This window comes from Phyllobates terribilis, unplaced genomic scaffold (assembly GCF_046119375.1).
Source record: "Phyllobates terribilis strain yellow unplaced genomic scaffold, ASM4611937v1 Scaffold_11__3_contigs__length_659146591, whole genome shotgun sequence".
Lineage (NCBI taxonomy): Eukaryota > Metazoa > Chordata > Amphibia > Anura > Dendrobatidae > Phyllobates > Phyllobates terribilis.
Genome location: NW_027362771.1, coordinates 488,992,882 through 489,005,286, shown reverse-complemented (window position 1 = coordinate 489,005,286; position 12,405 = coordinate 488,992,882). Strand labels below are relative to the sequence as shown.

The window sequence follows — 12,405 nt, the reverse complement described above, 5'->3', positions numbered from 1 at the left end:
GCAACTGGAAAAAGTTATTAGCACAGAAGGAAGTGAGATGGATAACTATTTTAAGTGCCATGTCACCCTATGGCCTGAATGAATCTTATAGTTTTGCACCTTTTCTCTGAACATCCCTTGGTCCCAAAGCGCATTATTCTTGGTCCTCATTTTGCTTGTTTTTAAACTTTTTTTATTAGATTTTAATTTTTGTTTTTATTTCCCTTAGTTCTTTCGCCTATTGACATCCACCTCGTGACCTGTCATCTTCTTTCAAGTGGACTGTGAACAATAATCACGGAGGACTTTAGCTTATCGTATGCTTATTTCCAGAGGAAGAGTCAATAAGTTGCACAAGACACTTTATTTACTTTTGCATTTGTTTTTGTATTTTGTATATACACTGTATTTACTCATATATACTTGAATGGAGTCGGATTCAGGGTCACATGCACTTGTGCCCTATAATTAATTGTACTTTTTAACTGTATTTTTTATTCTTTTTTGCATCATGTATTGTTATTTTCACTGCTGTCACTTAGCGCTATTTGCACATGGGGCATTCTTTTATTGAATAATTTTCAAAATTGTGTATTTATCACATTGATCTTTTCACTTGATTTTGATCTGCTATGTCCAAGTATGGGGATTCTCTTTCATGCGCTGTATTCTGTATTCAGCATTCACAGTGTCATTATACATACCTTAAATCCTGTCCTGAGCTCTTAATGACACGTCACTTCCGGGATTCCCTCTGTGCGGTCCTCGCTGACATGCACGCCGACGTCACTTGCTCCCGGGCGGCCGCGCTCCATGGAGACGTGACTGCCTGGCATGATGTGACGCCGGGATTACCATGCATGGCGCTTTTGTTTCCGCACCTGTCCACACTAATCGATCACTGGCCTCTCATATATATATACTGACTCATATGTCTGACCTATATTCTTGACAAAGCATTGGCGAAACGCGCGTCTGATGTGAGGTGTGCCATCCAGGGGGTTAGTATTGTCTATTAACTTTGTTGTATTCTGAACTCATGATCACTCCACCATCTTTTGCATATTATATATCCACTTGGAACATACTCTGCTACATACAGATCCCCTGAGTATTTAGCTAGGGGCAATACTATCCTTTAGGCACTGTGCACTTTATTCATTAATGTTTTTGCTCCTATTTATAACTGTGGTATCTGTTATTAACACTTATACATTCCAGTGATATTTTATCCTACTGTGGTTATATATGCTATGTTATGTGGACATGAGAGCTATTTTATCATCTACCATTGACATTTACTTATATACCCCCCTGTGTAGTCCACCTCCTTTTTCTCCATTTTTGTCCCCCCCCCCCCTTTTCCCTTATCCCTTCATCATGTTTTTAATTTTATGATCTAATAAATTTTGAGATTTTTATGACCCTATCATGGATTTGATGTGTCCTTTTCTAGGTTTTTGAAGGTGCAAGAATGTGTAGAGAGAAGTTTGTCCCAGGCGAGACAGAGGCAGGAAAGAACTTATAATCAGCATGCACCTGCAGTTCCCTTGTCACCTGGAGAACAAGTACTCAAAAGGAAGAGACGAGTTCACAAATTAGACGATCAGTGGGAGGTTGAGCCATACACCGTCTTACCTTCAAATTTCGACAACACCAAAGTATGCCTCATCAGTAAAGATGGAGGAGAGACTTCGGCAGCAGTCTCAAGAGACCACCTGAATATATGCCCTGATCAATTGAGACACCAAGAGGAAGATCAAAACAGCCTCCAGCACACAGAAAAGGTGGAAGAGACGGTTCAAACCATCCTTGGAGAATTTCCCCGGTCTTGGACGCAGGTGAACCAAGCAATCGTGGTACCTGTCCTGTCCTTTCCCCAAATATCCTTACCTGAAGCCACAGAGACTCTAGAACAACTGGGAGACCAGGCGGCCCGAGAAACAAATGCTTTGTCAGCAGCGGATCAGGAGAATCTACCCCCTGCTAGCGGTAAATCTGTCATACTCATGGTGAGTCAAAGAAGTCGTAGAAGACTACCAAGCCTACCAGTGTTACCTCAGACTAACCGTAGTGTAGTCCACACTGAGCCCACCACACCAGCGGTAGACACTAGAGACCCGAGTAGTTCATTGTCAACAAATCTACTGCGTAGATCAACCCGTAGGACCATAGGTCAGCTCCCTGTCCGTTATAGGGACTAAAGTGTGATAAAATAAAAGTGTATAGTATATAGTTGCAACCGTTAAGTATGAGAGCCTACAGAGACTTCCTGTAAGAACTTTTAAGCAATCGTGAGTGTATATAGTTATTATATTTATGGACAAAAGGACCACAGGACTAGATGTGGTCATAACAATGTTGGGTAAAGTTAATTGTTGGCCTTGAAAATAAACCGCAGGTGTGGCCAAAAACCAGGCCCACCAACAGAGTGCCCTGAAGCCACGCCCAGGGACGATACACGAAGTGGGTTGAGGTGGTTCCCACCAACCAACCTTCAGGTATCCGGAAAAAGACAATTCCCGGATAGCGGCGTAAAGACTAAGCGCCGCAATGACTGCTACCAATTATTGTTGGGTTTTTGTGATTTTTGCCTTTTTGAGACTTTGTAAATTTTTGATAATGTTAATTGTTATTAATTGTTTAACTCAAAAGGTGTCCTCAGTCCAGGAGTACTGAAGTTAACTAGGGGTGAGTGTGGCACCCCAGGGGTCCGGTTGCCACAGTGGTATTGCATCCCTCACAGGGGGTGATGACATGCCTAGAAGCAAGGAGGGGTCCCCTGATCAGGTATACCAGCATCCAACACTTTCCTGGCTCCAGACCAGAAGGGGGAGCTCCTCCCCTTTAAATTGGAACCTGGAGGCGAGGTTAGAAAAAGTCAGTTGAAAAAGGCAGTTGGAGACAGGAGAGTGACGAGGAAGAGCATGGGGAAGGGAACTGTGATCAAGCTCGCCCCAGAGGAAAAAGCACAAGGAATCGGACACCACAGTCCGTGTTTGTGCGGGCACTGAAGGCTCGGCAGCTAAATCCAGAGGGCAGGAGACTGCAGGTCTCCTGGCCCACCAGATGCCCGGCGGCTCAGCAGCATCCTTGGGCCCAGCGCCGCAACGAAGGAGCGACACCTGAAGAATGCTCGAGCTGCCTGCCATATGGGTGAGGAATAGACGTTTTGCTCAGGAACAAGGGCCGGAGCATAGCTTTAAGCAGCAGGGCCAAAGAGGATAGCGCAGAGGGAAGACCTACAACTCCAAACCGCAAGTAAAGGTAGAGGAAATCGCCATTAATTTGTTGTCTCGTCATTATCTGCGCCCTCTGCCTTGCACTACACCGCACCAACAACATCTACCTCCACAATTCATCATTTACTGCCCTGGAGCTTAGCTCTGCCTGTGGAGAGCAGAACCAACTCTGCTGCGTCACCATCAGCTCCAGTGGATCTGCACTGCAGCGGCGGCCCCATATAGCCGCATACCATGGGTGGTGTCACGAATATTATCCCCAGAATTGACTTTCCCTTTTCTTTATTTGACCGCTCGTGGGCCACAGACCGGGTCACTGCCACCGTGACTACTGCGAAAAGGACCGGCCCGGCTACCGAGTACCCCACCGCCCCAGGGGGCGCGTCATATGTGAGGGGAGATATGTATCACGAAGATTGCTATCTTCTGTGATGTGAAACCCAGAAGTTTCTCTCCATCATGTTATATGCTGAAGGGGTTAATCAGTCATGAGAGGGTTGGGTTTTTTGTGAGTGGTTGTAAGAGATGGGTGGGACGGCCACTCACCATATCTCCACCTCAAGGGTGTGGTTGGGGAAGTTAAATGTCCAGCTACTGAGTTTTTTGTTTGTTTGGTCAAGGAAGTCTCCAGTCGGGTGCTCAAGTGTGAGCTGAAGTGTGCTGTTTTCCACAAGGTTGGAGCCGCAGTGGAAAGGACTTTGAGTGCCGTGGATTTTCATTTATGCCAAAGTGGGCCATTTTGTGTTACTATTTGGTATTCTGGTTATGAAGTAATAAACCAGCCATGGACATTAACTCCAAGTGTTCCTGTGTCTACCTCTGAGAGCAGCTGAGTGAGTCGCATTACCACAATGTGCATGTGCATACATAATATCCTGTATTAGGGGAACATTGCATCTTCTTTACTAGCAGTCAATAGTTATCTTTTCTCATTTTGCAGGGTCATAGAAATGCTAAGAAACATCAATAAAATGCTAGTCTTCAGTGACATAGTAAGAGCTCTTGCACACAGCCATATTTCATACAGAGACATGTAAATTGTTTTTCTAATAGATTCTAAATGCTCTATTGGGCTGTGTTTATTTATTTAACATATAAAATTGTGTCTATGAGAGAATGTTTCAATACAGAATGTCTAAACGACTCTTTAGTGCAGAGCAATGCAACCTCTGTGCACCGCCATGCCAACACTACCACACTCCTTTTCTCCATAGAAGCAATGCTATTTCATGTACAAGAGTCCTTAATGTGTTCTATGTGTCAGAATAATGTAGTGAGAGGAGAAGTGGGAGGTTAGAGATGAGCAGATCAATTTGAGGCTGAATTTTACAAAATAATTTGGATTCGCCAGTATTCAAATTTTTTACCATGCACTTTTAGCAAATTCAGCCACATGGTGGACAGCGCTTACCTGGTCTTCCGGTACTGTATAAACCTTATGACGTTGCTGGACGACATATGTCATGACATTGCGTGAGTCCTATTCACCATCTGAGTCACGATAGAGCACTGTGAAGGCAGAAGAAGACTGGAGGCACCTAGAAGAGTAACGGAAAACCAAACAGAATCTGCACAGAGGGGCAGAGAGGAACAGGGAGAGACGAGTACGGTATAATTTTTTTTTAAACCCCCACTTTCATTATGTCCTGGGGTCTGGAAAGACCTCAGAGCATAATAAGGAACATTCAATTCTCATCAAAGAAATATGGTGAGAACAGAATTTCCAATTTGTATTAAAAAAAAGAGAAGGCTATGCCCACATGTGCATAAAAAAGTGAGACTTTATTAATATTCATGAATGCAACATTTCTGACTGTACTATATATATATATATATATATATATATATATATATATATAGCAATCATCTGAATTGTTCTGTACGTTTACGTCACACCCACATATTTCTCATGATGACATCCCATCATTACAGGGAACCAGCATGGGCGATGTACACTGTGTAATAAAACTTCTGTCAGTCTGAGACCATTTTGTTAATGCACAGAAATAAACAGCTCAAAATAAAATGTGAAATATGGGATGTCCACAAATAAAAGTACATTGCTCCAGAAGCGACCTTGTAGGTACTTTTCATGCAGCCAATGTTTTACACAATATATCAAATATGTCATTGACTTTCACCTATGGCAGACAGCAGAATCCTATATATGTAATTCTTTGGGCCTGTACTGTTTGTGCATCACAATGACTAATAATCTAGAAGGTCATTCTATAAGTAGAAATCACTAATCTGATTTGAAACGCATCAGTAGTGCTTTTTAGAGGAACCGTGGAGCTGGATAATCGAAGATAATTTAACTACCTCACCAAAGATTTGGCATGATGAAGAAGCGGACATATTCTGGGGATGAGCTTGGCTTTTTTGGCTATGCCTCTGATGTAGTTTACCTGCAATTTTATGAGAAATGACAAGCTTGCCTCTACTACATCTGTGAGCACAGCTTTCATCACAGTCTTAACAAGTATCACATTGTTAAGCCCAGTCCATGTTTTTGGATAAGAGGTTTGCCTCCCATGGTAACTCTAATCTGATTCTCCTTCTGTGCTATGTTGTTGCTTCCCTACGTTCCAAAATAGGTTGAATTCCAGCCCAGGTCCCTCTCCCACGCCACCGATTCACAGTTAGAATGCATGCGTCCAGACTAATTCTAGTCATTGAGAAATTCAAAGTCATTTAAGAAGTCAGCATTATATTTTTTTACATTAATATAACAAAATCTATCCATGGTACTATACTTTATCTTCCCTATTATGCATGAGCTAGAACAGACCTGAACAAAGTGTAGCCACACGGGCCACATCCAGCCCACAGGCTGTTCTTGTCTGTCCCTTGGACCGAGACTGCCGAGTGCTGAAAACACTGGCCCACGGGCTGCATCATACTGCCGCCATCCCCCGCCCGGTCTCCTAATTCACTGCTTTCTGCATCCTCAGGGTACTGGCAACAGTGAATATAATGGTGGAGGAGGGAGATGGTGACTCTGTCTTCCATAATTCAGCATGTGCAACTGAGAAAGAAGACGCGATGATGTCACTACATCACGTCTCCTGTGCAGAGGGTTAGTGCACACAGGAAAGACTGGAGCAGAGGAGACAGGGAGAACTGGAGCAAGGTGAGTATGTGTATGGTGGGGGCTACGTGGGGGTTATGCAGTATATAGGGGGGCTATGTGGGGGCTCATACTGTATATAGGGGACTATATGGGGCTCTTACTGTATATAAGGAGCTATGTGGGAGTTCATACTGTATATAGGGGGCTATGTGGGTGCTCATACTATATATAGGGGGCTATGTGAGGGCTCATGCTGTATTTAGGGGCTATGTGGGGTTTCATACTATATATGGGGAGGCTATATGGAGACTCATGCTGTATATAGAGGGACTATGTGGGGGCTCATAATGTATTTGGTTGTATATTTGGGGCTGTATGTGAGCTCATATTGTATATGAGGGGACTCATACTGTATATAGAGGAGGCTGTGTTAGGGGTAGTGCTGTATACTGTAGAGGGGACTGTATGGACTCATACTGTATATAAAGGGAAAGTGGGCTCATACAGTATAAAGGGGGTGCTGTGTGGGATCATCTTGTATATAGGGGGCTGTTTGTGGACGAAAAAGGTATATAGAGGGGTGTCAGCATACTTAATTCTGCACAATATTAACATTGATGCAATTATTATTAATATAAAATAATAATTCATTAATATGTTAATATTAATATTGAGCAGAATTAACCCCTTACTGACATCTGACGTACTAATACGCGTCTGTGCACTGGGACTTAATGCCCAGACCCGTATTAGTACGTCATATCTTTAATGCGGCACCGCGACTTAAGTCGCGGTGACAGCATTAAAGTTACGGTGCCATCCTACCTCCTGGTAGATGGCGTCATCATCCCGGGGGCTGTCGCCGCCCCCCCGCACCAGCGATCGCTGTGATTGGCTGTTCAAATCTGAACAGCCAATCACAGCATTTCTCACTGTTTCCGGCAATGTGATTGCCGGAAACAGTGATCTGCAGCCTAGGATCGGTGCTCCTATGAGCACCGATCCTAGACTGTTGCTAGGACACCCCAGCCCTGGCCCCGGACTGTTATGATCGGTGCGATCGCCGATCACATCGATCGCACCGATCGTAGCGCGACCGCGCGGTGACAGGGCGGTCATGGGGCGGTGACCGGCTTGTGACCTGCCTGTCACCGCCCCATGACCCCCTGTAAAGTGATTCAAGCCCCCAGACTGCTGTGATTGGAGCGATCGATGATGACATCGATCGCTCCAATCAGAGTACTTGAATACAGGTGACCAGGCGGTCACAGGGAGGTGTCACCTTTCTGTGACCCCCTGTGGTGCGTGCTCTGCTCCAGCCATGTCTGATTGGTGCAATCAGTGTCACCAATCAGATGGCTGGGGCACAACATGCACCACAGGGGGTCACAGAAAGGTGACACCTCCCTGTGACCGCCTGGTCACCTGTATTCAAGTACTCTGATTGGAGCAATCAATGTCATCAATGATTGCTCCAATCAGATTACCTCCACCTGTCACCACCCCATCATCACCCTGTGACCGCCCTGCAGACCCTCACATTTGGTGAGGATTTCTACAGAGCGATCACATCTGATGTGTCTGTGCTGGGCCTTGTAGTGCCACAGAATATTCTGTGACACCACAAGACCATCTTCTCACTGTTCCAGTCGCTGCTGCTGCCGCTGCTCCTGGATCTTCTGTTCCAGCGTCCTGGATCTTCTGTTCCAGCGTCCTGGATCTTCTGTTCCAGCGTCCTGGATCTTCTGTTCCAGCGTCCTGGATCTTCTGTTCCAGCATCCTGGATCTTCTGTTCCAGCGTCCTGGATCTTCTGCTCCAGCTCCTGGATCTTCTGCTCCTGACCTGCTGTGGTTCCTGCTCCAGAGCCTGCTGCTGATCCTGCAGAGAAGACTTTGGTAAGTCTGTTCTCCCCTCATCCACCCCAATCCCCCCTCCCCCCTATTTTTACCCCCCCTTACCTTTTTTTCTGTGTCCTGCAGCGGTCTCCAGCTCTGGTCAGAGTATCCAGCTCCACTCCCGGTCACCAGCGACGGGCTCCTGGTCACCAGCGCCGGGCTCCCGGTCTCCTGCTCTGGGTCTTCTGTTCCAGTCCTGCAGACCCTTTGGTAAGTCCATCTCTGATCTCCCCTCATTCACCCCAATCCCCCTCTTCCCACTCCCCTGTCTTTTTACCCCTCTTCCCACTCCCCTGTCTTTTAACTCCCCTTCCCACCCCAGTGTCCCTGTTAATTCTTTTGCTTCTGATCTCCAGCTCCAGTACCGGTCTCCTGCTCCGGGCTCCTGGTCTCCTGCACCGGGCTCCTGGTCTCCTGTTCCGGGCTCCTGCGCCGGGCTCCCGGTCACTAGCTTCGGGCTCCTGGTCTCCTGCACCGGGCTCCTGGTCTCCTGCACCGGGCTCCTGGTCTCCTGTACCGGGCTCCTGGTCTCCTGTTCCGGGCTCCTGCGCCGGGCTCCCGGTCACCAGCTTCGGGCTCCTGGTCTCCTGCACCGGGCTCCTGGTCTCCTGCTCCGGGCTCCCGGGCTCCTGCTCTGGGTCTTCTGTTCCAGTCCTGCTGACCCTTTGGTAAGTCCATCTCTGATCTCCCCTCATCCACCCCAATCCCCCTCTTCCCACTCCCCTGTCTTTTTACCCCTCTTCCCACTCCCCTGTCTTTTTACCCCCCTTCCCACCCCAATCCGCCTCACCCCAGTGTCCCTGTTAATTCTTTTGCTTCTGATCTCCAGCTCCAGTACCGGTCTCCTGCTCCCGTCTTCCTGCTCCGGGCTCCCGGTCTCCAGCGCCGGGCTCCCGGTCACCAGCGCCGGGCTCTCGGTCACCAGCGCCGGGCTCCCGGTCACCAGCGCCGGGCTCCCGGTCTCCAGCGCCGGGCTCCCGGTCACCAGCGCCGGGCTCCCGGTCACCAGCGCCGGGCTCCCGGTCACCAGCGCCGGGCTCCAGCGCCGGGCTCCCGGTCTCCAGCGCCGGGCTCCCGGTCACCAGCGCCGGGCTCCCGGTCCTGATAGAAGAACAGAGAGGACTTTGGTAAGTAATCTGATCTCCCCTCATCCTCCCCTCTTCCCACTCCCCACACATTTGTGCGCACATCCAGCAGCCGCCGAGTGTTGATCGGTGGCATAGTTCACCAATCCACACTCGTGCTCGCTGTTTGCACCACATACAGTATTTCCTTTTTCCACACACTCTAAATAAAGTACTGACACACACACACTCTCAAAGTATTGACACACACGCACCACATACATAACAAACAATGTCCTGCTCATCCCAAACTCAGTATTCAGCGGAGGAGGCTTACGCTATTCTTGCCTCCGACACTGACACTGACAGTGAGGGTGAGGATCCCACATTTCTTTGTTTCTCCGACTCCTCGTCGTCTTCCTCCTTCTCTTCTTCCTCCTCTTCCTCAGGTTCTGCTGGCCCGCCCCGCCGTCGTCGCAGGAGAGATGTTCCAGCGCCCCCCACTACTGAGCCTATATGGACTTCACCCCCCGAAAATTATGAGCCGCTGATTCCTGATTTCGTAGCGGAATCAGGAATCAAGTTTGACACCACCGGCCTCACAGAAATAGACTTTTTCAAAGTCTTTTTCTCTGAGGATTTTATAAACCTCATGGTGGGCCAAACTAATTTATACGCTCATCAATTTTTTGAACAAAACCCCTCTTCATCATTTTCTAACTGGTCTCCTGTAGACGCAGTAGAAATGATGAAGTTTTGGGGCCTGGTCCTTCTTATGGGGATCTTGAAGAAGCCCGAGCTTCGGCAATACTGGAGTGTTGACGTTTTGTATAACACTCCAGTGTTCCGAATGGTCATGCCCCGGACACGTTTTGAGGCCATCCACAAGTTCTTGCATTACCAAGATAATGCAAGGTGTCCTGCACGCGATGACCCGAACTTTGATCGTCTTTTCAAAGTTCGGCCAGTCATCGAACACTTCAACAACAAGTTTGGTGAAGTGTACGTGCCCCAAAGGGACATCTGCGTGGATGAGTCCTTAATTTCTTTTAAGGGGCGGCTTGGATTCCGGCAGTACCTGCCCAGTAAGAGGGCAAGGTATGGGATCAAGCTGTATAAACTTTGTGAGAGTACCTCAGGATACACTCACAAGTTTAGAGTTTATGAAGGGAAGGACTCCCTGATTGAACCCCCTGAATGCCCCCCTGTTCTGGGAGTGAGTGGGAAAATTGTGTGGGACTTGGTGCACCCACTGCTTGATAAAGGTTATCACCTCTACGTGGATAACTTTTATACAAGTATCCCGCTCTTCCAGTCCCTCTCTGCGCGACGTACCGCAGCCTGCGGTACTGTCCGCAAAATTCAGAAAGGCCTCCCAAAGACGCTAATTGGGCAGCTGCTCAAAAGGGGTGAGAGCAGAGCCCAATGTAGCGACCACCTGTTGATGGTCAAGTACAAGGACAAAAGGGATGTCCTTTTCTTGACCACCATACATGGTGATGGCAGCACACTCAGCACTGTACGAGGTTCCACTACACAGGTCGTCAAACCAGACTGTGTAGTGGGGTACAACAAGTACATGGGGGGAGTTGATCTCTCTGATCAAGTCCTCCAGCCATACAGTGCTTTGAGAAAGGCCAGAGTGTGGTACAAGAAGCTGGCCGTGCACATTGTACAGATGGCAATGTACAATGCTTTCCTTCTGTCACAATGTGCAGGCCAGACTTCTGCGTCGTATCTTCAGTTTCAGGAAACGGTTATCAAGGCCCTGATATTTGGCAGCGGTGACAGAGCGGGCCCCAGTACTTCTGGAATTGAAGGACCAAGAATTGTACCAGGCCAGCATTTCCCAGGGCAGATCCCTCACAGCGGAAAAAAAGGAAAGTCACAAAAGAGGTGCCGAGTGTGTTATAAAAGTGGAATACGCAAGGACACCATTTATCAATGTGACACCTGCCATGACAAACCTGGCCTGTGTATGAAAGACTGCTTCAAAGGGTACCATACTTCGATGGACTATTAAATTAATTTCTGAAGTATGACAACCTGACGAACACTGCACAGCTGACGTAGTGTTCGTCAGGTTGTCATACGTCACTTGTGTAGTGTTCGTCAGATTGTCCTACACAACTGATGTATAACACTACATTACAAAATTCAAAAATCAACTAACACTACCAAAAAGGGGGCACTTGTTAGGCATTTCACTGTTTAGGCACATCAAGGGTTCTGAGAACATGACCTGACGCCCGCAGACCATTCCATCAAAGTCTGCGTTCAAAAGCGTCACTCCTTCCCTTCCGAGCCCTTACATGCGCCCAAACAGTAGTTTTTTCCAACACATGGGGTATATGAGTACTCAGGAGAAATTGCACAACAACTTATGGGGTGCAATTTCTCCTGGTACCCTTGTGAAAATATTTTTTTTTGCATTTTTGTGGAAAAAATGTTTTTTTTATATTTTCACAAGTCAACATTATGATTTTCTGTGAGGCACCTGGGGGTTCAATGGGCTCACCACAAATCTATATAAGTTCCCTGGGGGGTCTAGTTTCCAAAATGGGGTCACTTGTGGGGGAGCTCCAATGTTTGGGCACACAGGGACTCTTCAAATGCAACATGGTATCCGCTAACAATTTGAGCCGACAATTTGTTAGCGGATACCATGTTGCATTTGAAGAGTCCCTGTGTGCCCAAACATTGGAGCTCCCCCACAAGTGACCCCATTTTGGAAACTAGACCCCTCAAGGCACCTATCTAGATGCATAGTGAGCACTTGTAACCCTCAGGTGCTTCACAAATTGATTCATAAAAATGAAAAAGTGAAAAAAAAAAACACTTTTTCATTTTTATGAATCAATTTGTGAAGCACCTGGGGGTTCCAAGTGCTCACTATGCATCTAGATAGGTGCCTTGGGGGGTCTAGTTTCCAAAATGGGGTCACTTGTGGGGGAGTTCCAATGCTTGGGGACACAGGGGCTCTCCAAACGCAACATGGTGTCACTAACAATTTGAGCCGATTTTCCGTTAAATTTGTTAGCGGACACCATGTTGCATTTGGAGAGTCCCTGTGTGCCCAAACATTGGAGCTCCCCCACAAGTGACCCCATTTTGGAAACTAGACCCCCCAAGGCACCTATCTAGATGCATA

At 47.3% G+C, this 12,405-nt stretch overlaps 1 protein-coding gene across 1 annotated transcript in view; it reads left to right on the top strand.

The window, feature by feature from the left end:
- Nucleotides 1-3,864, top strand: part of ADRA1A (adrenoceptor alpha 1A) — a 251,406-nt gene extending 247,542 nt beyond the window's left edge. Inside the window, exon 4 of the mRNA XM_073653537.1 lies at nucleotides 1,436-3,864. Within this exon, the coding sequence (XP_073509638.1) occupies nucleotides 1,436-1,443 (8 nt within the window). The 3' untranslated portion in view covers nucleotides 1,444-3,864. The remainder of the gene's footprint in view (nucleotides 1-1,435) is intronic.
- Nucleotides 3,865-12,405: the final 8,541 nt, after the last annotated feature.